At 41.7% G+C, this 27,615-nt stretch overlaps 2 protein-coding genes across 2 annotated transcripts in view; both read left to right on the plus strand.

The window, feature by feature from the left end:
• Positions 1-26,217, plus strand: gnb1a (guanine nucleotide binding protein (G protein), beta polypeptide 1a). Its single transcript, XM_067239627.1, has 11 exons — positions 1-368; positions 16,218-16,324; positions 17,443-17,481; positions 17,836-17,942; positions 20,319-20,382; positions 20,460-20,622; positions 21,050-21,116; positions 21,609-21,810; positions 22,023-22,239; positions 23,559-23,674; positions 24,248-26,217. Exons 2-10 carry the CDS (start codon positions 16,268-16,270, stop codon positions 23,663-23,665), a joined length of 1,023 nt encoding a protein of 340 aa, XP_067095728.1. The 5' UTR covers positions 1-368; positions 16,218-16,267; the 3' UTR covers positions 23,666-23,674; positions 24,248-26,217.
• Positions 1-27,615, plus strand: part of nadka (NAD kinase a) — a 265,406-nt gene that overhangs the window by 224,159 nt on the left and 13,632 nt on the right. The window lies entirely within an intron of this gene.

Raw genomic sequence — 27,615 nt, forward strand, 5'->3', positions numbered from 1 at the left:
CTGCTGTTTGATGGCCGGAGGAAGCGTTTGAGATACTGGTGTGAAGAAAGAGAGAATAGGGGGAAGACGGTGGGAAAGACTAGAAGGATTAAAGATTGGAAAGAAATAGTTCTCAATTGGAAGACCACCCCCAGACTCTAAAACACGTATTTCGCAAGTAACATTTGGTGCGGTGAACACTGCCTCATCTTTGTGCCTCTGTGCCGGTGTGTCTCCCCTTGGCGGATCGAAAGCTGGATTCGGGGAGTGCCGCTCCTCGATAGCTTGTTATCTCGCCAAGTCTGCGTGCTAGGTGGAAAGAGGAGAACCTGTCTTCGCTGTTTCCAGTCAATGCGATATAAAGAACGGATACCCTCGACTGAAAACGGGTAAGATATTCTTTGGAATTTGGGTTTGAGCTAGCTAATAAACGTGTTTAAGATGCGACAAAGTAGTTTACCCGAGTCAGTGCTAGGTTGAAAGACATGTGAAAATTGGTTAAATAGAGTCGCTGGTTGTGTGGTTCCTACTCTGCTACCAGCCGTGTACCTTTTCAAAGGCATTACTGCGACGGGGTGGGGGCACAATTAGCTGTCTTGTAAAACAAATCAGGACTAGCTAACGTGCTGTCAACGTCCGGGTTTTTCTCCGGATCCATACTGTCGTCCCTGAGACTATCACTTCTAGTTCCTAGTCCTTTACTAAGCTTAGATGGAACGAAACTGCATGAACTAAAGCAGTAAGTAGTTATTATTGAATGAAATGTGGTCAAAAGAAGTTTTAATGAATCAACTTGTTTGCTGGTGGCTCAATTTCTTTTCTAACTTGGCTAGTGCTAGCTAGTTGGCTAGCTAATTTTACTTGCCAAGCATGTTAACAAATTAGCCCTACAAACTTGGCTAGTATTTTATGTAGATTTAATACACCGATAACTAATTGTTCGTGTTTGGTCCTGGTCCATACATACACCTGGACACTGCTTGGTTTAATCAAGCAACAGTTTGTCACTCAAATGGTGTGACTTAGCCAGCTAGCAGACACGGGAGGGAGTCTAAAAATGGCTACTTCACGTTCACCAATACAGCCAGCATCTATCTAGTCTACCACCACCCCCACTTTTCCTAGCATTTACGGCTTAGCTAGCTTGCCAGGTATGGTGGTTAGTTTCAGAATCATGCAACCACCAAGGGACCATATCTAGCAATAGGAACTATCTGGCTAATGTTGGTAGATAGAAAGTAGGTTATGATATTGGGTTCCACGATTTGAGCATTCATAGTTCATTCACAGTTCTTGATAAATAGAAAGTGAAACAGTTAGAGCTAGCTTCGACTATAGACGAAGGCCAGTGGTACAGTAGCACTACTCAAGCCGTATCAGACATTGTGAGTCACTCACCTACAGTAATTAGCTAACGTTATAGTGAGTAGATATACATCGTTGGCCTTGATTGCAACGGTGTCAATATTTGTTGCCTCCATTCCCTGTACATACAGCCGTACTCCCCGTAGGCTGATGGTGCATCAAGCGGTAGCCTTTGTGGCTATGAATAAGACATCCATTTTACTAATGGGCAGTGTGGTTAGCACGCTAACGGGTTAGCAAGCATTAGAAGTCCCTTTGGCTTTTCCTGGGAAGCGTATGAAAATGTGGGTAGGCAAATGACAGTTGGTTGGTCGGGGAACTGATCGTAGAGCAGTACTTTGAAAAGAAAGGAGGGCATAGTTCAATACTTAAATGTTAGCACTACCAAGGCTTGTGTGCCAGCGTACTGTCCAGGTGAATTTGATTAGCCTTAACTTAAGCTTCAGCTTCTAATGATATATCAACGCTGTTGCCTAATTGGATCTTTGCAATCTATTTAACTTAAGCACAGGTCTGGTAGTGGAGGTTACCGTTTTTAACTTTCCAGCACGGTGAGAGTATTGTTTATTGACCGGTATAGAGGAAACCAGAAACGTCAAGTGTCCATTCAATAAGGAAGCACCACCTCATATTAGTTTGTAGATGTAACGACGAATGTACTGGGTTTGACAACTTAAGCGGGAAAGCTTTTTAATTAAACGGTGTTATCCAGTGAATTATCGCAGAAAATCTAAACCGGTCTTGAACACATCATTTTCGAGCAGTGAATAACTGAAGTCGCTTTTTATTACATACATACAAAACCGCAAAATATTTTTGGTGTTCATGGCAGGTGATCAGGGATATCTGTGTCACATAAAACATTGTCCCTGTCGTGAAAAGAGCTATTTGTAATTATTGCTCGTTCAAAGATGAATTCATCTTGCCAGTCTGGCCCCCCTTCTTGAATGAATGGGTTCCTGTATTCAGGGCCCAAGCAGCTGCAGCGAACAAGATGGCGTTCAAAGCCTTTTTCCTCGCCGCTCGTTCTCAGACTAAGACAACAGCCCCTCATCTGACGGATTTAGCATTGGCAGAGTACATTTAATCGGCGTTTACGTTTGCCTTACAATATTTCCCTTAACGTATCAGTTAGATAGACAAATCAATGACATTCCCAGGAAACCGGCGAGTCTATAGAAAGATGTAGGACAACATGGAGGGATTACTGGGGATGGGGTGAAGCCTGCATCTTGTGTATGTCAGACTGTAAATGCATACATATTTTGATATATTTACCAAGGAATTTAATTGCAACCATCATTTTAGCCAGTAGGATATTACACTCAAACGGTATAGTTGAGTTGTATTATGTATAGATATACAGAAAAATGATAAAGCTGAAATGCTTAATTGGCATGTTGTTTGTTTCTTTCATATATTAGCCTTGTATGATTGGTAAATGCATTTATTGTCAGATTTATGTGACCACAAACGAGAAGACAACATATAATGTTATTGAAATCTACAAAAATGGATCAATGAAGTAGTAGTACTAGGCTATTTTTTCTGCATGTGAAATGTAATGTTAAACCCCAGTGTCCGATTGCTGAGATATTTAAGCATACTGTTTTACAAATCTTAATGACTTTTAGCAAAACATGTCATGTTGGGATGTTCTAATAAGGATTTAACTTGACTCAATAACATAGTAAAAATATATTTCTTCAGTCCTACTGTGAGATACTGTCTTTTCAAATATTAATGTATTCTAGGGCATTGTTGTGGTTTGTCAAAGCATGACAGGGCCTGCTTGACTTTGTCTCCACTTAGTTGTCATTGCAGTGTAAATCAAAGTGAACAACTGATATGTTCCCCTTCCATGATCCATAATTACATGGGATACAGTGGCCTCGAATGGACAGTCAATGGTGAGAGTCTCATGGGGTTTACAGAATTAGTTAGTCTCAAACATGAGTTTAACACTAAGGATAATTTCTTGTCATATCAAAACTGCTTACCCTCCCTCACCCTGGTTTGGACACATCAGAGATGAGTGGCACTACAACAAGATCATTCAGCTTTGGCATATATCTTCTCTAAGTGAACTAGAGGGATTTTTGTTTTGATACAGATTTTCATCCTGCTGGATTCCCCCCCCCCCCCCATCCAGTGACGGGTATGAATGGGATTAAATTCTTACCGTCTGTGGATTGCAGTTTCTAGGATTATGGGGCTTGGTCAGTGATAGTGCTGATTTCCAGTATTTTCATATGATCCTGCTTTTAGCTATATGGCATACTACAATATCCAACAGACCCTTGTCATGATTGGGACTGGCAAATTACATATAATTTGTTAATTGTTAAGAGTTGAAGCTTGTCTTTCATTGTTTCCTATTCTGTCATGTTTTGGTGTAGTTCAACAAATCAACCAGGGCATGCATACTTCTGTTGATGGGGAATGCCTGAATTGGAGGGAGTAAAATGTTAAAGAACCTGTAATCCAGTTTTCATTTTAAGGTACTTTCAGCCCTGTTTGTCCGAATATTACCCGTCTGTACTAGTGCGTGATGCAGATAAAATTGGCATTGTTTCATAATTGTTTGACAGTCTAACACCGTGTCCTAACTGGATGCGATGCGAGCGACTAAAATCAGTTTGATTGTTTTCTATTGGAATGTCCCAACTGGATTAGAGCAACTGAGCAGCGCGACGCGGTGCAAACTTTTTGTCGGACACCCTGTTTCAATTTATTTGTAGTCGCTCGCGTTGAAAGTTCCATAGCACACAGTGTCATAGGTTAGTTACATGACGTAACAAAAGTGAATATGACGCATTCAGTGTGGACAGAGAGCGTCCGATACGACACAATAGTCACACTCGCATCCAGTTAGGACACAGTGTAACTCCACTTTCCAACTTGCTAATGTTAAGTTTTCTCCGGACGAATCACATAAGGCTGCACAGCACCCCCTTCATTGGGACCAGGCTATCTCAAATGAAGGCCTACTGTTTATTTTTAACCCAAGGTGCCAGTTGATGACTGTAGGCACTATGATGTTGGTAATCCACCCCCACCCACCCTCCCTACTCTGTGCTAAGGGGTGCTAGGGGGCCTGTGCCTGACCCTCGAGGTTTTAGTATATTTGAACACAAACAAGCACATCTTCACCACTGTGGTTTATTTTTAGTGTGAGCTGCATGTGACTGGCCACCATTCCCCTTTCTCTCCTCCTCTTTTGCCCTCCAACCATTCATCAGCTGTATGAGGAGGCTGGTTCTGTCGTGCTAGCCTAGATTGAGGAATGAGGATAGCCCAGATGTTGTGGATACAGGTGTGCGTGAGCTCAACTCAATGCCACTGCAACTGCTTTAACCCCACCCCTCTCTTCTCGCTGTCAATTTCTACTTTGTCATAGAATGAAACCTGGAGAAAATATGCAACCAAATCCATTTTCCATTATACTTTCCTGCTCTTTGCCAACTTATTTCCTCTGTTCTGTTGGTGTCATTAGGTTTGAGTTCTTTGTGGCTGTAACAGTAGCTTTGCCAGCAGGAGAACTCTGCAGTGCTAGTCATCACACATCACCACCAACTGTGTGCTTGAGAGCCTCTGTTTTGAATAGTCAAAGTGAGTGGCGACAGCAACGTTAGTGACCCACTCACTCCCCGTGTTGTCAGTGCATCATGTGGTCCTGTCAGCTCTTCAGCCTTTACATAAAACAGCTGGACATGTCTGCTTTGAATAAAGAAGTAAGACTGTTCGGTTTTTATTTACATTCTGCACAGTAAATTTGACTACCACAGAGAACATGTGACTGAACCTGAATTCCAAGACGACTGGAAGGCAAGGAAGAGTGTTTAGTGTCTGTGTGTATATTTCTTTTTGGTATAGTACAACAGCAGAACTAAAAAGGAAGGGCGGACTAGCTGTCACCTGACTCTCAGTTGTTTCTTTCCATTTGGTAACATGGGAAGAATGGGAAGGAGGGAGTGGTGACTAATATTAATGCAATCAAAATGGTGTATTTTACTCTTAAAACAAAGTCATGCTGTTGGCTTTGGGCAAGCTCAATTTTTATCTAGTCTGCACAATTTCCATGAAAAGCTAAATGTGCAGCATGTTGACAATTCTAATCTTTGTTCTCATTTTTAAGAAATAATTTGCCTAAGTGTAGGCCTATGTATTGATGTGATTAATCTTTTTAATGTCATATTGAGACTAGTAGTTTAGAATCAACTGTTATGTCCCCAACCCTTAGTGATTGTCCTCGTGCTGTGCCATTTTGGTGTTAGTCTGCCAGCATGAGTGCTAGCCTGTGGAACCTGTTTGGCTTCAGCCTTGTGCTCAGCGACGTAGCTAGAGGAGGAGCAAGTGCCGGGAAGGTGGGCCTCTTCGGGGGGGGGGGGGGAGTATACATGGGTGCCCTGAGAATGTAAATACCAGAGGACAGGTATATGGTTAATCTCTCCATAGTTGTTACTTTAATGTTTTTGCACGGGCAGCAACATCCCCTAACTTTCAGATTGCTATTATTACGCCACTTCAAAACATAGTGAGAACTCTTAATGGAATTAAACTGGAAGACCACTACTTTAGGTCACATGATTCCTTCCTTTTTGATTTCCTCATGCCAAGAATCGCCTCCACTGGAAATGCGCCATCTGCTGTAACCAATCTGCTTACTAGGAGCTCATGGCATCATGGAATGTTTCACAGATCGATCGATTAAACTCTACTGTCACTCTCATTGATGTTTTGTCTAACATGGTCCGACATTCTCTCCATATACGAGTGACCACGAGCACTCTGACCACCACTTCTGCGGCAAATGGAACCTTTGTATGGGAAAAGTCACTAAAATACAAAAACAATTATAGTTTGGGCTTTCTGTTGATCACCTCAACCTTTATGACACAATCGGCATCCGTTATTTTATCCTTTCCCTGTGATATTGCTGAATAAAGTTTCTGAGTTTAACTTAAACTTGGGTCGATCAGCCTTCATATTCCAGTCTGTGAATAATGTGTCTATATAGCCTGTTCTGATGGTGTCATTGGACCAATACAGTCATGGATCTGCCACTGCAGAGCTCAGTTTATTACCTGAAAGCTGAATGAACGTACACAGAAACTACTCAAATCATATGTGAGGTTTGACAGAAAAGAGTACTCACAGCTGTGTTGGGGGAGGGAGTTCCACTATGTTGTCGAAGAAATGCAATAGATTCGCCATGCACATTTGTCCTCTGGGTGCAAAGCTGATGAGGTGGAAATGTTTTTGTGTGATTATAAAAAAACCTTGTTTCTGTCCTCAGAGACCTTTTCTTAATGCACAACCTCTTATCTTGACCAACCCTCAGGTACTGACTTGGTTCATTTCATGTGATGTCACAGTGAAAGGGTAATCCTATGTAGGTTTTTTGTGGATGCACATGAAGTTGAAACATATGGTGTCCTATCTCTAATGCAGTGATCCAAGTAGGATCTAGCCTAACCAAGAATTCCCGTCAATGTATTATTGAGTGGATCGGATGCTCAGTTCATTGCTGGCGATTTTTTGAATAAAAAAACCCATGTATATTTATGGATAATGTTTGTAGCACTGCAGCACTGTACCCTAATTGTGTATTGGAGCATTGGAATACGACCAGCCATTCGAGAGGAAAGGGGATAAACCATATCCCAAATTGTCCTGATATATTCTAATGTGTAGCCTCTGGATTCTGGATCCAGAACTCTCTTGCTCTTCTTTCCATTGAGGAAAATGGGCCATGGGGCTTGAGGTTACTCATTTTCAGTTGAGTAATTCTCCTCTATGCCTTTAGGATTTGGAATTCACATGTCCCTTAGACATTCAGGTTGTAATTACACTAGGTCTTCCCTATTTCCCAGCTCAACAGTGCAGAGTCTCTGTCAAACTTATATTATTAATAGGATACTGTATAATCACCTATTCCAAGTGACTTGAGTACAGTTTACAATATCTGATATGACCTAAAGGAACACACAACACAGGTGTTTCATGCACGTTGCTTTACCAATTAAGCCACTCAAGGTTATAGGAATAATTGGAGTTGCATTGTGACTGTGGTTGTACTATAGATCAAGGCTTTATTGCTAGTGTTGTGAAGATAGAACATTTAAGTTTTTCTCCATAATTTTTGTGCTCTGTAATCATAGTTCAGTTTGTCCCTGCTTGGCGTCATAGTGAATAGCAGTCCGCAGCTCCTCCCATGCAGTCAGGGCAATGTCTGGCTGTCTGATTGAATTTGTGTGTTCTACCATAACTACGCAGAAAGACTAAGGACACACTCTTTCTCTCTCTCTTTCTCCCTCATCCCTGGTCCTTCTCTCTTTCTGTGGCTTGCTATGCTGGACTCCATTTGGCAAAGAGAGGGGCAGAGCTAGAGTGAGTGTGAATGGGGTTGAGGCTTTTAAGAAATGGCCAAGAGCAACTCCTGGCTCTTTACGGCCTCTTTCCTGCATCAGCCCCCTTGTCCCGGCACTCTTTCTGACCTCCTTGTGTTTCAGCTGTGTTCACATGCATGACTTCTTCACAGCACTTAGCCCCCCACTCAGACACCAACCACACACACAGCCACACATACGCACACTCGCACAATGTCCAGATGCTGGTTTACTCTGTGGTGTCACTCAGTACATTCTCAGCGTTGGGCAGGCCTTAAATATACCCCTTAGGTGTGTGTGTGCAGTATTGTGTGCTTCTACAGCTTTGTGTTTGCACAATTGTGTGTTGGTGTGTATGGAGGGGGAGGGTGGGTGGGTTCCGGCTGTGGGGCGATGGGTCTGTGGGGCTCATCCCTGATCCTCTAGGTGAGAGGAGAAGTGAAAGGATTGGGGGGGGAGGGGCTGTCTCTGGGCTGTTCAATATTGCATACTGTCTCCTTCTCTGGATGGAGGGTTGGTAGGTGGGTGTTTTTTTTTTCCTTTACAGTCAGCAGACTTACCCAGAGAGCTTCTGCATTTAATGCAGCTCTACTTCAAGCCTTGGCTAGACCATCTTCCCATGACCAGGGCCTTCCTCAGTTACATGAGCATTACCGTCAAACATTATTTAAAGTATAAAACCTAGTTTTCACTCATCAAATGTATGTCACTTAAATAATCTGTGTTGGATAGCAATGGTGTGTGTGGGACAGAAAGGAGTTGTATAAATAGTTTGATGCATTATCGTTATCGTCATTGATCGATCTGACATAACTTCTGATTTCACTCTTACTCAGCATTTTATTCCGCAGTTTGAATTTAAGGAATTGTAGCCTGCGGAATGCAATAATTAGATTTGTGTCATTATGTTATGATAACTGATTCTGTCTAATCACAGATGTTTAACATTTGCATATGTTTGAGAACTGTGTTTGGCTCTAGGGACTTCTCCCTGAATTTGGAGTAGGTAGATTATGCCAAGTGTATGTTAAAAAAAGGTTTGGGGGGATATTTCAGCTTTTGATTTTGATTAGTGACAGTTTTAGATCAACAGGAAAGTAGGAGAGACAGGAAGACATGCAGCAAATGACTACCCTCTGATCCCCTGCCCAGTGCATTTTAAAGTATAATTTTAGCCTTTTTAGTTTTCTTATCTAATGAGTTGGATAAGAATTTGCACATTGCCTACCTTCTCATCCCAGTCTTCCCTGGCAGCCTAGTAATCCAATTAAAGAACACTTGCTAACATGCTGACTTTTATGCTGTTTTAGTGCAGAGCTTGTAGCGTGAGATCACAGCAGTTCACAGTTTGATGAGTGTATTGCAGTGTGTAGTACATGCGGGCTAATTTGAGAGTGGCATGATCTCTGGGCCAGAGTGAACTTTTGTTACAGGCAGCCGCAGACAGCACCACACACCAGCTGCTGATCAAGCAAGTAGCTCCCTCAGTGGCCTGGAGCAGTGGCACAGACAACAACAGGGAACATTCCCAACCAGCTATGGATAAGCCATTAGAGCATGTTCTGTTTTGGGTCCTAAATAACACATGAGCGTTCATCATGTGTTATTTAGGCTGTTCTACCTGACGGTGTGTGTGGCTTTCTGTCTCTTAAGATTTAAGAGAAATGTTTGGGAGGATGCACTGTTGCCACTTCCTCTGAGTGTTTCGACAGAGTGAGCGAGCTAGAGCCAAGAGCAGCAAAGGAAACACCCTTTCAGAGGAAACGCCCGTTCAGAGACACACTAACTTCCTGGGGTAGAGGCAGTCTGCTGACACAAACACAATCAGTAGTTGAAGAAGCACTGACACAGTCAGCTATTGACGGTCTCGCCCTCAGTAAGCAGTTGGAGAGAAGATGCAGTCATTCTGCATGTGCCTCAAGAAAAAGCAATGGCCATTGGCTCTATGTTGCCCTAGTAGCCACGGCCAACAATCATATGAGCAGAAGGAGGAGAGCGAGCCTGCTGCAGGTGAGGGGTGGGGCGGCTGCCGAGGGGGCAGGGAGCCTTTAATGAATAAGATCCTCCCCACCCACTCTTAACAGGACCTCATGGTTAATACACAGCGCTGTATGGGGAGAGTCTGCCTCTCTTTGTCAGATGGGTTCCAAATCCCTGCCGTGACCACTGAAGGACAGTGCTTACCTGGTCCTCTGTGGGGTGAGGCAGATCTGGTCACTGGATCCATGTACTCATGGTCCACTTCACAGCTGGGGAAAGTAGTGACTCGGTTACTGCTCATTATGTTATACAAAACCTCACAAACATTTTGGTTTATTCTCTACCTTTACAGACATAATGCAGCTTAGGTATATGAAGTGCATGTTTTTATACCCTAAGCATAGCCTATATGATTTCAAAAACAGCTAGCATAAGACATACGTGGAAAAAAGTTGTAGTGGATGGTCTTGCAGTATTAATTGGGTGTGCTCAAGCCTTCGGCGAGAGCACAACCTTTGTTCTCTCACATATATATTATTATTATTATTATTATTTTTATTTCTTTTTGCCCCCCTAAAACTCAGTAAATACTTGGCCTACATAGACAACGTAGGTGTCAAAAGTTTCGTCTTGGTAGCGATTGAGTTGCTTCTATTGGAATTTACGTTCCGTTGCATGGTTTAAGCTTAAATTAAGTTTTTGTGGCGAAAAGTGAAGCTAACGGTGGCTAATTTGCTAGCCACAGTCACTGACGTTACTAACGTCACTGCGTCACTAACGTCACGAAAACACGCGTGACTACCTTTGCCAGAACATTCGTTTAGCATCTGTTAACTTGGGGGATAGCTAGGCTAACTATAGCTTTACTGCAAGGCAGCTGCAGAAACGCCACAAGAAAAGAGGCCAGGGTGATAACTATTTACTCATTTTACTTTGTGATATGACACACAATTGTGATGTGTAATGTACAATATAAGCTGATATTATTAAGGAAGTACATCTACTTTCGGAAACAGTAGTCTACTATTTCACTGAAGTATTAGCATCATGACATTAGCCTGTGTTTCCCGGGCAACACATACTACAGTGGTCTATGATGTAGCGTTATCTGTTTTCAATCGTTAAAATAAACATTCCTCACATATACATTTTCGTTGTAGGATTTATTCTGACATTAGAAACCGATTTGTTGGTGAAATTACCATTACCTGTGGTTTCAAACCAGTGTAGCTCACTGCAACGCTGTAGCTTACGCGAGACACACTACAAAAACATCTAGCTACAGTACACAGCTGTTTAGGAAGTCAAACGGCGACAGAAAATGTTCGGCACTCCCCTTACTTAAATCAAAAGTCTATCTAACTACTAACCTGAACTTCATTGCCACAGCCTAAACGTTGTCAATCTGTTCATGAAAATAATTAATTTCAGCCTAAACCGTACAACGGAACGTTAAATCCAATTCAACCAACGCAATCGCTACCAAGACGAACACAGCAGTAGCCTAGTACTGTACCGTAGTAGTACAATTTACCGGGGCAGCTTCTCAACACAGGGCTATATCGCATTTTGCGTTGTTACTGACAATGATCGCTACCAGTGAGCTTTTTATGAATGAGCAATTTTCCACTAAATAAATGTCAAGCTTTTTTACGTTTTGGGGGGCATATTTTCAGTTAGCAGATGGTACCGTTTGAATTGCGATTCCATCTTCTACTGCCGGGTAACGTCGTAGAATAATCTTCAAAGGGGTTGTTTATTCATGAATGAATGCAATATGAGTAGGCTAAATGCCTGAAAATATCATGAGAAGAGAAAAACTTAAAATGACGTTTAAATCATAGAGATTAGGTCAATTTTTACACCGGTCTGCAATAATGTCACGAAAACACGCGTGACTACCTTTGGCAGAACATTCGTTTGGCATCTGTTAACTTGGGGGATAGCTAGGCTAACTATAGCTTTACTGCAAGGCAGCTGCAGAAACGCCACAAACAAAGAGGCCAGGGTGATAAATATTTACTCATTTTACTTTGTGATATGACACACAATTGTGATGTGTAATGTACAATATAAGCTGATATTATTAAGGAAGTACATCTACTTTCGGAAACAGTAGTCTACTATTTCACTGACATATTAGCATCATGACATTAGCCTGTGTTGCCCGGGCAACACATACTACAGTGGTCTATGATGTATCTGTTTTCAATCGTTAAAATAAACATTCCTCACATATACATTTTCGTTGTAGGATTTATTCTGACATTAGTAAACGATTTGTTGGTGAAATTACCATTACCTGTGGTTTCAAACCAGTGTAGCTCACTGCAACGCTGTAGCCTACTGTACCCGAGACACTAGTGTGAGTAGCTAACAACAACTCCTCAGCTGTTTAAGTCAAACGGCAACAGAACATGTTCGGCACTCCCCTTACTCAAAAGTCTTTCAGTAGGGAAACTATCTGACTACTAACCTGAACTTCATTGCCACAGCCTAAACTTTGTCAATCTGTTCATGAAAATAATTAATTTCAGCCTAAACCGTACAACGGAACGTTTAATCGAATTCAACCAACGCAATCGCTATCAAGACGAACACAGCAGTAGTCTACTAGTAGTACTGTACTGTAGTAGTAGAATTTACCGGGGCAGCTTCTCCACACAGGGCTATATCGCATTTTGAGTTGTTACTGACAATGATCGCTACCAGTGAGCTTTTTATGAATGAGCTATTTTCCACTAAATAAATGTCAAGCTTATTTACGTTTTTGGGGGCATATTTTCAGTTAGCAGATGGTACTGTTTGAATCGCGATTCTATCTTCTGCCGGTAAAGTCGTAGAATAATCTTCAAAGGGGGTTCTTTATTAATGAATGAATGCAATATGAGTAGGCTAAATGCCTGAAAATATCACGAGAAGGGACAACTTAAAAGGACGTTTAAGTCATAGAGATTAGGTCCATTTGTACACCGGTCTGCCAAATGTATTCGTTTTGATTCAGCCTGTCAGCTGCCTCTTGCAGGGGAAATGAGAAGACGTCATATTTCATTCTACACTTCACTCGTATTTTGAGTTGTAAATGAGCAGCAAAAAAAAGATGCTTTTAAATCTATGTAATCTTTATAAATAATAAGTAGGCCCGATGCATTTTTATATAAAATATACAGACCCCTGTGCAACCGACGCAAGCAAGCACACCCTACAATTTCCCCAGAAATTGTATCCTCTCTAGTTGCTCTATGCTATTGTTGACTCTTGTCTAAGATTCTTTCAGCCAATCGGGGTAAAAACCACCGTCAGCGACTAAAATGTAATGAACGGTTATATAAAAAGAGTGCTCCCATTAACTGGTCTTGTTGGTCTCGCCACCTCCCCAGCAAGGTAAGCCTAGTGTGCCTGCTCCGGTGGGCCCTTAATGCCATGAAGGTTACCACACCCAGTTCCCCTTCACCAAGGGGTTAATTAGCAGCTCTCCTCCCAATCGTCCTCTGCTTGTTCACTCTCATTAGGCTAATCTGGCTCTGTCCTCCGCCTCGTCTCCCTGGGCTGTATCCTCTTGTGCACCAGAACATCTCCCTGCCTGCCCGCCCGCCCGATCAACCACCTCAGTTCCTGTCCTCGTGTCATGGAGTAGTAGAGCTTTCCCAAGTGCCTCCTCACAATTGTTCTGCCCTACTATGACCCACCAAGTTTTCATGTGAATTGATGTGACCTCCGTATGTTCATGAAATATCTGTAATTCGCCATCACCATTTCTAAAATGAGCATGAGCAGAGTTTATGGTGGATATTATTTGGATGTTTTGTGTCATGGTTGTGTCATAGGTCTTAATGATAATTATAGTTTCAACTTGCTCAACTGTGGCTATAAAGTTGAAAGTAAGAAGAGCCTTTCCGATTTTTTTTCCTCCCTCCAAATTTTTTTTTTTAGCAGAGAGGTCTTTGATTCTTCTATTGCTGAAGGCTGTCTTTGTGGAGCAAAATCTTCCTTTACTAGTACATGCCTGTTTGAAGCTTTTACAGGAAGAAAAAAGGCCATAAAACTGGTGTGTGGAGTCAAATTTCACTTCCCTCTCCTCTTGTCACTGTTGCGCTCGAGATGACGAAGCCGATAGGACTGGCTGGAAAATGTGAAGTCTGCTTCCCTCCTCCTCCACCACCACCTCTCTAAAAATAGCCAACTGAGAGAGAACGCAGTAGTGTAGAGGCACACTCTATCAGTTGGGCTGCCAGCGGTTTCAACACACTCCCACCACCAACACAGAAAAAAAGCCTTCTCTGAATCACACCTCTGCCACCCTTGCAGAGCTCCCCTCCTTCCTCACAAAAGAAATATCACACTTCTATCAATGCAGAACCCTAGCCCCCCCCCCCCCCACTGCCTCACCCCCCAAAAAATCCTATGACTGCCACCTTAACTGGACCTTTGATTCTCTAACACTGATTCTAAAGTTGCTACTATAGATCTATGCTTCAGATCCACTTTCAATCCTTTTGACCATTTAAAAAATATATATATCTCAAAGGGGTTGACTTGACTACTTCTTTCAACAAAACCCAATATGGGCAAATGTATTTTTGCATTTATACTCTCCACCTACAGTCTTGTTAATGTATTCAGTTTAGATACATTTTTTTTTTATGTCTACGCAGATTTAGAGGAAAAGCCACCAGTGGGTCATTCTAACTAGCTGTGACACCGAGAGCTCTCATTACAAAGACGACCAGGAGACTTAACCATGTTCCCATGACACATTTTTATTGACCAGATTAGGAGGTTAAATCGCATTGCTTAGATGCACACTCAGTTAGCTGCACTGGCCAATCAGATAGCAGGTACCTGCTAGGGATGGTCAGGTGCTTGAAGGATAAGGTGTTCATTTAGGTTCCCACCATCCTCAGGACACAGGACCTATACTGAAAAGAAACAGGAAAAGGGAGGTAAGAATAATGAAAGAATTCAAACAGAAGCGTTATTTTTTGCCATGTACACCTTGTACAACATTTTCATATTGTTAACTTTTTCCTTATTTGAGAAAGGAAGGACTTTTAAAAGTTAGTAGTGTGGATTTTACAAGTCTACTTGTGATCAGTGATGCATTTGTCAGTAATGTACAGTATGTACCTTAATCTCCCGCATTATGTGAACCGTACATCTAGAAGCCTGTTTTTGGACATTTAGTTTGAAAGCTAATGGTGACTCACTGGTGGAAGATAGGGGAAGTTCTGCCAAGTTGCAATAGTAGTTCTTTGTAGATTGATAGCAAAAAATAGTTCCTCAATTCTATGAAGCAGTGGGAGGAGCATTTGAAGCAGTCTCATCAGCACCAAATCCCCCAGCAACCGCTGGAGGATTTCATCCAAAGTAGCATTAACAAGAAATGTTCTTTAAACTCAGTTGTGGCCACATCCATGTCCTTCATGTATCCGAGCTGTTTGCTATTTAGTGTTTGTTTGTATTTTGCCTCCTTTCTCTGGAGAGTGAAAGTGTCAGGGTTAAGCCCGTTGACCAGAGGATTGGGGTCAGCGGGATAGCCACTGCTTTTAGGATCATCAGCAGGTTTTGTCTTAACCGGATTTGGCTGGAGGAGCTGAATCAACTGTGTCCCAGGATTACACGGATGACATTGGAAGGAGGTTTAGAGCCCAGTGACCAGGTCCAGAGCAGTAAGATCTGTAATAGAGCCCACCCTCATCACCTGAGCACCTTAGGGCTCCAGTAGCACACAGAAAACCTCCTCCAGCTTCTGTAGTTAAAGCTCAAGCTCCAGGCATCGCCATTTGGCCAAGCGAAGAAGGGGTATGTTTGCTTTCAGAGCTTCGGCCCCAAGGAATGGATTTCAGTTTTGACTTGGAGCTGTCCAGTGACGGTCATTCGCCACCTCACTGTTGTCCAGATGTTTGGTTAGGTTGGCCAGTTTATTGGAGGGGAGGGAAACTTATTCTGCATCACTTTAGAAATAGTGATCTTTAGCACAAACTGGGTACAGAAGCCTGTTGCTAGGTAACGGTTTCAGGCTGGAAAGGACACATCTTGGTGTCTCTATGAAAGTGTTGGGATTCTGCACTTTCTGGCTAGTTTCTGTGCCTTCTAGGTAATGTCAGAGAGAAACAGAACAGGGATTGTGTGCATTATTCTGGCAAGTCTATATAGCAGGCTGTGTAGCATTTAGAGATGTAAAACTAAATTTGCCACATGTTGCGCATTAAAAGCTTTGCATCTGTTTAATGGGGGATAACTGCTAAGTGTTAATGGCCTACTTGTAACCCAAGTGCACTGAACCTAACCTTTTACTGTGCCCGTAATATTGGATTGAGTGTCAAGTCTGTACAAATTACCTCAAGGAGTTTGACTGTCACTAAAGCTAAAGGATACATGACAAGACCCTGCCACTGCTGATGTAGGGTCTGGTACCAGCCAAGCCAGTGTAACCCCTCTGCGATGCTAAATGCTAATACTAGGAATAGTGTGTTCAGCTTTTGCCTTGTCGTCCTACAGATCAGCACGAGTCCCGGCGGCGGAGCGAAGCACACCATTAGCAGAGGAAAATGAGCGAATTGGACCAGCTACGCCAGGAGGCCGAGCAGCTTAAGAACCAGATCAGAGTGAGTCTTCCAGAACCACCTTTCCCCTTTGTACAATTTTATTTTTATATATATATAAAAAAGCTTAAGTGTGATACTTTGACAGGACTATTGAAACTGTTGTCAGTAGAACAAAATCTCCTGCCTTATTTAAAACAGCAAAAATGTAATTAAAAGAAAATTCATTAACTTTTACTACCCTATTTACAACATAATGTGCAGAAACACTCTGTAAATAATGAATCTATATTCTTTTTAGTCAATAGGCCCTTGGTTGTTCGTTCTGACTGACTAGTAACTTTCCGGTTGTTATTAATATTGCTCACAAAATTGCGAATACCCTCTGCTTAGCTTACCTGAGTGATGACATCATCACCATTAGTTAGTGCGGTGTGTTTGACATTGTTTTATTGGTCAACTCTTTATTCCCTGTTTCAATACAGTAATTCAAACTGTTAATTACATTTCTGTCTGCAAATGTCTGTGTAAAACAAGCTATATTGTGTTGCATTGTGACACTGATGGCTGCCTAACAGTTTACTGTAGGTGTGCTGTACATTTCTTCAGTTTCATACCCATTATATTTACCAATAACATTTAAGTAATTTAACACACCACACCCACAGCCTAGTTGAACTCATTGATATTCACGCAGAGAAATACTTTGGTAGGGTCGAGTCCAGAAGTTTCAGCTTTCAAAATCTAAAATGAGGCAATATTCTGAACATAAAATACCCCCCAAAAGCTGTCCATAGCAATCAAGCATATTCCTACCCTCCAACGCATTTGAGCAATATTTTAAGAATACTGAGTATTTCACAGAAGTAGTTGTGATCAGGCATAATGAGACACGATCGACATGATAGGCTTGATGGTGTATTATCTGTTTGTTTTTACCAGTCAATCCGTCCTAAGTAACACACGACTGCTTTTTTTTTTTATCCTAGCACTCAATTTCAATTAGATGCAGAGGGCTGGTTCTCCTCCATATACAAACACCTACTTCTAATAAGAGCCCAAAACTTTGTCTTGAAAAGTTGTGTGTGGGAGGGGGGAGACTAACATCAGCTAGTGATGACTTTGCTGCCAACCCTTTTTGGGGGGTGGGGGAATAACAAAAATGTGCGTGTCTTTTTTAGGATGCCAGGAAAGCGTGTGCGGATGCTACACTGTCTCAGGTAAGGAAGCTCTCTTTAAGCCACATGCTATCTACAATTAGCAGTTCAAATATTAAATATTAATAATTGCTTCATCAATAAAACTTTTTAGAGGGAAGCGTTCTTAAGTGTCTAGTGGGGGAGGGGAGGAGGTGGGTTGTAGCAAGGTTCAATGAGTCCATGGTTTAAAGCCTGAGTTATAGTATCCATTTGTTCTTAGAGACGGTAGCTTTTTCTTTCACACATCATTGCGGAAATGTAATGTCTTATGCTCCGATTGTTCAGATTTGTAAAAGACAAGGCGAAAAGTGCTGCCACACCTATGCAGATAGACCCACACTTGCCTGTTATTCATTGCCTTTTCCCTCCTGTTAGATCACCGCTAACATCGACGCTGTTGGCCGAATTCAGATGCGCACTAGACGGACACTGAGGGGGCATCTGGCTAAAATCTATGCCATGCACTGGGGCACTGACTCAAGGTAATCTCATTTAGCTTCATTCTATCCATTTACTAAATAATTCAGTCTCTTTGCCAAATACAGGAAGTGGGCATAAATGTTGCTCTCTCTGTGTACTAATGGTATCTCCTGCAGCTCCTTGTTAAAAGTGTGGGGTGGTATAAGGAAGTGTGTGTGGAAAATGGTTAAATCACAACTGTTAACTGAGCACTGTGTGCACTAGTGAACATGAATGTGGTTCACTGAACCACTGTTGGTTTTGTGCTCAAATGTTTGTCGGTGCATTGTGTATGTGTATGCACTGTGGGTGTGTGTAAGGGGTGGGGGTATGCGGGTAGGAAAAACATTCAAAATGGTGTCGTCCTTTAGTACTAAGTAGTGTCTGGGCAGTGAAGGCAGACTGTCATGTGAAGTCACGTGTCTCTTTTGCCAAGGGGGCTTTCCCAAGAGCCACCAAAAACATCTCTCACCTCAGCAACCGGCAAACTAATTACTCTACCACAGGTGTGAACCAGTCCAGAGAGACGCCACAGACCAGGCCACACCTAACTGCTTTGTTATCTTGCTTTGCTGCGTAGTCATCTTTCCATATCAACATCTCTTCTAACAAGCTCAAATTCGCAATGGCTGCAACCACGGGGGCATTTTTGTGGACCAGCCGATAGAGCGAGCTATAGAGCTGCTGGTCGCAGCTACAAGTTCAAATCAACCTTTGTTTCTCAGTTAACTTGCCACAGTGCAACACAGCTTGGAGGTGCTATTTCTGGACAGGGTTGTGTCCCTACTGCAATTTATAGCTCTTAAGCTTAATTTATACTTAGGTCGCCGTCACTTTTGAAATGGTCGCCTACAAAAAAAAAGTGTCGCTCAGGCTGCTGCATTTATACTTCGGCAAACAGTCGCCTGTGCTCAAGGTTCGCGTTCATTTTACCGTTACATTCATAGCTATGGTTACATAGTTAACGCTTTGTAGCCTAGGTGATCAATCGGAGAAACTGACCATTTTAATTTTTCACTGTGACGACATCAGCGCCAGTAGAAATTTCTCCTGGTAGGCGACACTTCCAAGCGACGGTTAAGTGTCCACCGTGACGTCATTTCTGTTGGTGACCTTTTCAAAAGTGTCTGCGACCTAAGTATAAATTAAGCTTTAGGCTCACCTGACAAGAGTCCCAGACACGTATCTCTTTTCACTCCTCTCCTGTGACGACCATTATTTGGTCAAAATCTTTGCCAAATATTTTCCCCCTTTGCGGTCACAATTAAGAGTTTTAAAACTGCACTCCCTTGGTGGAGTCATGTACTTATATAATCACTGGTCTTACAGGTGCAACCTGTAACTTGGTTCTCCCTTGTGGCCTCCTGATGAATTGTACAAACGGCTCAACAGAAACAGTCCAACATAAACCCAACTCATGGCTCATCTGGAAGGGTGTCTCGACTCTTAACATTTCTTATGCTTAGGCCTAAACAATGTATACTCTCCAAGAATATAATAGAAACTCATTTTTGAGTTGCTTTGAGCTAGGCAATATACAAGCAAGTAAAGCTAAATTTAATTTCTAATCAGTAAATGCAACTGAATTTAGGCGCTTACCTAGCAAGAAGAGAGCTAGTTAATTCCACTCCTGCTTTATTGCACCGCGTTTGGAAAGTCAGATAATGCGCTACAATCTCCACTAAGCATCTTACTACTCTGGAGAAACAGTAGAGCGTGTCAGTGTTATAAAGTAAACTTTCACTTAAAATCTTCACAAAATCCCTCATTCATTACACGTCTATTCAGAACTGGTTGTTCAAGTTTGACTTTGATTTGAAACAAACACTATCACATCGCCGTGAACATTGTTAAATACGTTCACAAGGCAACGGTCACTTAAGCGAGAGAGGTTTCCCGTGCAAAAGAGGGATGTGCAAATTCTGAGGTCCGTGTCTCGGTCTCTCACTCTCTTACTGTATCTCACGTTCTCACCCTCTCTCACCGGCATCTCTAGGTTAGGCAGGCTAGATGTGCGTGTTCCCCGCAGGTCTAGGGCGGGCTCCTGTACCCCAGTGTTTGCGGCCCTCATCTGCATTGAGGCAGCTTTTTGTGGTTAGATTGTTTAAATCATCCAAATAGTGGAACATTGCTCCCCATGGTCTCTAATAATTCAAGCACTGGAAACCACCTCACCATCCCTAAAAAGCCAAATACAAGCTCCTCAGGAACCATTCATTTGTACATTGTACATAAAGGTGCAATTTATAGTTTTTGTTTGGTCTTCAGCATCATTTGCTCTCACTTTTCTCTGTGTGAGCAAGAGAAACTCTGAGAAAGAGCAAGACAATATCTCAACTCGGTGTTACAATAGCTCTCATTACTAGGTAATAATCCATAATTTGCATTTTGTCCTCTAGGCTTTTAGTCAGTGCCTCTCAAGATGGTAAACTCATCATTTGGGACAGCTACACCACAAACAAGGTAAAATAAATCAAACATTGCTCATCTGCTTATGAAGCACCATTGATTCGACTAACACCACCACCTGTCTCCTGTAGGTCCACGCCATCCCACTTCGCTCCTCCTGGGTGATGACATGCGCCTATGCACCCTCTGGGAACTACGTGGCCTGCGGAGGTCTAGACAACATCTGTTCCATCTACAACCTGAAGACCCGCGAGGGCAACGTGCGCGTCAGCCGTGAGCTGGCTGGACACACAGGTAGCTGGTCACCTATATACGCACGCACACACACACACACACAGAGACACAGAGACACACACAGACATCAACAAGGCAAAGATGGATGAGTAGTGGTGTTAGTGTGACCAACCAGCGTCGAACCAGGGCTATCACCTATCAAGCTCCCTTAGTTCCAAATGGGTCGATCCCACCTCCATGTTAATCACTATATGAATCTATCTCTACTTTTCTTCCTCCTGGGTGTTCCTCAACCCACACCTTTTTGTTTTTTTTTTACTGTCTGAACAAACTGTACTGGACATTTGGATGTTGCAGCTATCTGTCTTCCATGCCTGCTCTCCCCTCCAAACAGATATGTCAGCATCACACAGCTGTGTCACAGGACCTGGAACCTGTCAGCTGTGTACTACTCAGTTCTGATTGGCTGTTCTCTTGTGCCCGCCAGGTTACCTGTCCTGCTGTCGTTTCCTGGATGACAACCAGATTGTCACCAGCTCTGGAGACACCACCTGGTAAGTGTAGGAACTGCATCCTCCCTTTTCTCCCTAATACCTAATGCCTATGAGAGGGGATTTCCCCACCTGGAAGTGAACAACCTCCAAGTTTAGGACCTCATATTTTGGATGTTTCTGTTTATGTAAAGTAAGACTTTAAAGGTTGGTGGTGCTTAAGTCCATGATGCTGTTAGCTATACCGGGATTAACATTTATTAAGCATGAAAATAAAATTAACAGGTGGTCAGTCAAGTACATTTACATTTAGTCATTTACATTTGTAGAGGATGTAAGAGGAATTGTTTATATAAATAACGTTTTTTGACTTTCTCCATGGTTAGAGGTCAAAGTTGGGAGCTTGCGGTTACGTCCTACTAAATTACGCACATGAAGTATTCAGTTTGTTAAATGGGCCCACTATTGTTGATTTCACTAGGAGATTGTACATGTTTGACCAGCTGACAGTCCTGTCCTGTGTTACTGACGCGCTCCCCTCCCTCACTCCCACAGTGCTCTTTGGGACATTGAGACGGGTCAGCAGACGACCACATTTGCTGGCCACACCGGTGACGTTATGAGCCTGTCGCTGGCACCAGACACTCGTCTGTTTGTGTCAGGAGCGTGTGACGCCTCCGCCAAACTCTGGGACGTTAGAGAAGGAATGTGTCGACAGACCTTCACTGGACATGAGTCGGACATCAATGCCATTTGCGTAAGCAAAATTCCCATCCTCATTGTGACATTTAAGTCCCATCATACTCAATTTAGTAATTATCCCCCCTCTCTGACGCACTCGGTCCTGCTATCATTAATTTCAGCTTTAGCCTTAATATTGACATTCTGCCTCCCTGTGTTGGAGCAGCACAAAGCCTAATTATAAACGCACTCTGCTTCCATCTCTCATTGTGGCTCTTCTACCCTCAGTTCTTCCCCAATGGCAACGCCTTCGCCACAGGCTCTGATGATGCCACCTGCCGGCTTTTTGACCTGCGCGCTGACCAGGAACTAATGGTCTACTCGCATGACAACATCATCTGCGGTATCACCTCAGTGGCGTTCTCCAAGAGTGGCCGCTTGCTGCTGGCGGGCTACGACGACTTTAACTGCAATGTGTGGGACACCCTCAAAGCCGACCGTGCAGGTGAGATGGAGATGACCTTCGACCTCGTCATTAGTATGTATTAAAGTACACACACTGGGATTTGAAGGTGAGGCTCTCTCACTCACAGTGCAAAAGATATAGGGCTCCCTTACTAATGATAAAGGAATAGTGTAGATTTAAAGGAAACTAAAAGGTTTTGTTAATATTGTTATGAAAGCGCAAAGAAAAACAATTTAACCGCAGCAACATTTTTATTGAATCAGTCTTGGATTGAGAAAGACCTCGCCGCAGGGTGCCCAGCAGCAGTTTACTGTAGTGTGGATGTGTAGGATGCACAACCTCAGCAGTGGAGGTAGTGGTATAGAGTTACTTATGATGAGGAGAGGGTTCTAAAGGCTGCATAGCTGCTGTAGTAAAGTCCTATAGAGTTACGGGAGAAGAGTCAGCAAAGTTGGTTGTAAAGTTGTGTCTGAAGTGGTTTAGGTGCAGAGTTACAAAACAGTAAGGATGGGCACCTGCAGTACTGTTAACCTTTAAAACACTTCCGCATTTTAATAGCCAGTTTTGTAGTGGAGGGGTAAACGGCATGTATGCTTTTTAATTCATGTAAGCACTCAGGCAAGCACTCTTCCACCTCATGGTAAAAAATGAGTGGCAAGCAAAGGGAGCATGCTCAAGGGATATTGCGCGCTCCCATGCAACAGTGCAAGGTTTGATCCAAATGTTCTTAAACCTCCACATCCCTGGTCACCACAGTAGTGGAGTATTGTAGATGTATAGCAGGGGCAGGTGATGGGGCGGTCGACCAACTGCCATCTCACCTGCTTCACAAGCGGAAGAGCTCCCACAGAGGCATGAATACTTTAGAGGTATTAACGGCATGTGTGGCCTGGATCAGAGAACATGTGGTTTGGGGCTGGCACCAATCACACATGCATACACACACACTGAGCATACTAATTGGGACATAAGCCTGCCAATTTTTGCAGTTAGAAGAAAACTGTAAAGCATTGTAAACGTGCGCAAATAAATTATGTTATTGTAATGTATTGTGAAGATATAGAAACACCCATATTTGGTAGGTAGTCATGTCAATACACTGGAGTCAGTTGGATTCATCCAGTTATATTTACATTTAGTCATTTTAGCAGACACTCTTATCCAGAGCAACTTACAGTAAGTACAGGGACATTCTCCCGAGGCAAGTAGGGTGAAGTGCCTTGCCCAAGGACACAACCTCTTTTGGCACGGCCGGGAATCGAACCAGCGACCTTCTGGTTACTAGCCCGATTCTCTACCCGCTCAGCCACCTGACTCCTCCTTATATGCAAGTGTGTGACGCTGTGCTTTGTCTGTAGGTGTACTGGCCGGGCACGACAACCGTGTGAGTTGCTTGGGCGTGACTGATGATGGCATGGCTGTGGCAACAGGGTCCTGGGACAGCTTCCTCAAGATCTGGAACTAGAGTCTGAAGGTATGACACCCTCACCTCACAAGGGATGAATTCTAGCCGTGAAAAACACTTCCTAAACTAGCTCTAAAGAGGGAAATGCTGTGTAAATACTACAAATGTACAGTTAATTGTATTTTGTAGTAAATTGTGATTGAAATATATGTACTGGTCTTACTAACTCATTATGGAACCTTGTCTTGTCCTGTTCATTGGAGTATTCCGCCAATATGGAGAGCAATATTTAGCATATTATTATTTTGTTACCTAAAGGAAGTAATTCAAAAAAGCTATAAGTAGTTAACTACAGCCATGGTGGAAAGTATATTCTATATTTTGATATCCCTTTGCATTTAAGAGATATTGTTGTCATTATGTATATGTTTCTGAGGAAAGGGGTCTAGTTGCATTATGTTACTGTAGAACTGTTGACAATGTTCAATGCATGTGCTGCCATCTTGGGGTAGAATTGAGAAGCACAGGAAAAATGGCTTGCCTTACCAAGAGGTTACCCAACTATCACACACTTACAAACAAATACCAACAGTTACTGTATAACTTATGCAGTTTATTAACGTGTGTCTCTTCCTTTTCCAGATGTCAGACTCCAAAGTTGCGTGGAAGACCATTCCGACATTGAAATATTCAATTTTATTGCATATCCAATCTTCTCAAAACACCACGATACTGACTCCAACACCCCAAATAACTACCAAGGGCAAATATTCTCTTTCTCTCCTTCTCATTTAAAAGAAGAGCACAATTGTTATAACTCACTTGACTAAAAAGATGAGGAATTCAATGGTATGAAAAGGAAAATTTTGCATTCCTCCGGGGACCATCTTCTGATATTGTAGTGAACAAAAATATGAACACTCACCCCCTCTGCAAATGTCACACCTCTTTATTACACAAGGTTTGAGTGAAGTTAATTACACAACAGTGATCTAACTCTGATAGCTTTTTTGGCCATGTTTATTATTATTCAATGTTTTTTTGTTTCAAGTATTTTTTTTTTTTCTCCCCTAAGAACTAGATCAGTGTCGGTTAATGTTGAAATGAGGATTGAAAGCTTTCTTTTATCTCATAGTCTTTACACATATTTTAGAATTATGTTTGTAGATTGAAAATAAAAAAAACTTCAAATGATCATTTCATTTTTAATCCAGCTTTATCCCACCTGAGAAAAGACAAGAGAATTGAGCTACAACAGGGAGTCCATAAGCCACCCACTGGGTCTGGCCATTCTGTATATTTAGTCCCAAGATACTTTTACTCTGTTTCTATTTTCTGTCTAGTCACAAGTCTTTGTTTGCACAAAACTTAACTTTGCATATATAGAATAATGTTTCAAGAAAAAGTTAACTAACCAAGCACATGCTGTTTATGATAATGAATGCTCGTTTGTAAAACGAAAACACAAGAAACATGCATTTTAACCATTATTTCACCCTTTGTCAGGCAGCAATGTAGAATAATTACATGACGATTAACCCATTGGTTCATTATTTCTTTATTTTCCATTTTGTTTCCCCTTTTTCTGTTGACTGTGGTTGGGACCGGTGATGTGATTTGGTTGGGTAGGAAGAACCTCCATTTTATACCCCGGTTTCATTCCGGAGTTTCTGTTTCAACAGAGGTGCCCATTCCTTGCTTGGAAATGCAGTTACTACTCTGTGAATGACATGTTGTATAAATCAATGTTTGAAAATAATGATATTGAAACTTTTTAAGTTAAAAACAAAAAAAAAAGATTTTGGTTGTCTGCCACGGGTGGGTTAACTCTTAGAATCGCATGCTGTAGAATTGCTTAAAAGAGGTGCATATGGAACTAAGTCCTTTGATGTTTTTCTTTAAGAAAATAACCTGTTGAATATATCATCATTACAATGGTATTTATATTGTTTTGGCTACTCTGTGCATAAGTAATTCAATTTAAAATGTCAAAGCTATGCACTTGAGAGAAGCAAACACCACAACATAACAAATGGTTACCTGGTCCATGGGAAGGATTCCACAATAAAAGTAATGTAAACATTGAAATTGTATAAACACACACAAATGGAACAAATCAATTTTCATTCCTTCTGTAGCAAACAAATTCCACTGACCAAGAAAAGAAACATTTTGTAACAAACAGGTTTTTTTCTGTCCTTTAATAATAAAAAACAAACAAAAAAACTTGCAGCATCTGAATGGCAGAATTTTCTGTTGTTCCCCTCTTGTAAACAGAGACGCTCTTTCTTTAGCAGTAGTGGCATTTTTTCCATTCTGTTTTTTCTCTGCGACATTCTGTACAAAAAGAAATGTGCTGTAATTGTGCGTTAGGCCTGGAGTTGGCAAAAAAATAAGATAAAAATAAAAAAACTATTACAAATTAATTAAATTCCCTTTCCTTTTCTCTATCATGAAATAACTGTAGAGCTCTGCACCCCACTGTCCCCTTCTCACCTTTTGTATTTAATTTTAAAGTCAGTCAGTGTACAACCTGAAAGCTGGATGCAAGATAGAAACTATATTAAAATGTACTGTTATTTAAGATGTAATAAAAAGCAGTTTGAGATGACCATCTGTGTTGTGTCAATGTTTTGGAGAGGTGTGGTTGGTGCTGAAATTACCTTTTTAATAAGTTTAACATAATGTTAAATTGGGAGATTTTTTATACCAATATCTAAAACCAACCAAGTTTTTTTGGTTTTGCAACCTGCGCCAATACTTGTTTTGAACATTTGTCTTGGCCCATTCCCACAGGTCACCAGATGACACTACCAATCTAATTGACCACAAGCTATTGCAATTTAGTGCATGCCTTTATGGATTTTTTATGCCGTACTGTAACGTTTTGTTTTTGTTCTAGGAATAACTGATGACACATTTGATTAATTATAAACATGTATGTAGAAAGTACACATCCTATGCACTACTAAGGAATACAATGCATATCATGCCGTAGCCAGCGAGGTGAAATTGGTTTCATATTCAACTTGCATCATTGGTCTCACATTCGGGAAATGCTAGTTTGCAGCGTCGCGTTAGGGACCGTATTTAAACTACCCATACAATTGGCTAACCCTTTATAAAATGTGTATGAATATATAACCTCAAACGGACACCATAGTATTCTAACAATGTCTGGTAGACTTCCAGAGAGTTTTTAAATTACGTTTCAAACAAAATGATAGAAAATCGTTAATCTATGAAAATATCATGAAATCCACGCTAATCTTATTTTTTTCAGAATTGTACTGAAAAATCTCAAATATACACCAGATTATTCTAATAAAATTTGGCCTACTCAATAAAGTTTAACAAAATTCAAATAAATCGCTAATCTCAAATAGCATAAAATCCAAGATAATCTGAAATCTGCCCCTTTTGACGAATAGTAATGTGTAGCATTGATGTTTAATGTTAAACCCTGGAATTTCATACTTCTGTTTCAGTTTTAATCTTTATTTGTTTTCATAGAAGATAGTCTACATGGGTTAGTAAGACGTTAACAGTACAATAGTCTTTTATCTTGGTTAGCCATCGATTGTTCTTTGTGTGCGTGTTTGTACAGAGAAAGAACTTTTATCATGCATCGATTTCTGATCCCCAAACCATCTACTACTGCCCCTGCGACAAGGGATATTAAACTCATACTCCAGAGCAGGCAGAGCGTGCTGGTCCTAGTGGAAGCACTTGTCTCTAGGTACCAACGTTATCGCTGCTGTGTGTGAAGGCGAGCATGGTTTGAATGACAGCACTCCAATGCAGCCTGTTCTGCAAACGTACCCCATGCGCATTTTCAGCAAAGGTCCTAGGGCATCGCTCTCGGACTTGGTTACTCATCCTAGCTAGATGCATGTTTCTGCTTCCCCTGTCGACAATTTGGAGCCAGAAATGATAAATACATCACCTTCACTAGACAAAGTTTCACCAATTGGAAAACGGCTATGTTTATTTTACATAAAGCTCAAAAA

The sequence above is a fragment of the Osmerus mordax genome, chromosome 7, assembly GCF_038355195.1.
Source record: "Osmerus mordax isolate fOsmMor3 chromosome 7, fOsmMor3.pri, whole genome shotgun sequence".
NCBI lineage: Eukaryota > Metazoa > Chordata > Actinopteri > Osmeriformes > Osmeridae > Osmerus > Osmerus mordax.

Bases quoted from the DNA above. Each gene is read 5' to 3' on its own strand.
- gnb1a (XM_067239627.1), top strand. From the start codon at position 16,268: ATGAGCGAATTGGACCAGCTACGCCAGGAGGCCGAGCAGCTTAAGAAC. The intron at 17,482-17,835 runs GTAAGGAAGCTC...CCCTCCTGTTAG, and splicing joins CGGATGCTACACTGTCTCAG to ATCACCGCTAACATCGACGC. The intron at 20,623-21,049 runs GTAGCTGGTCAC...TGTGCCCGCCAG, and splicing joins TGAGCTGGCTGGACACACAG to GTTACCTGTCCTGCTGTCGT.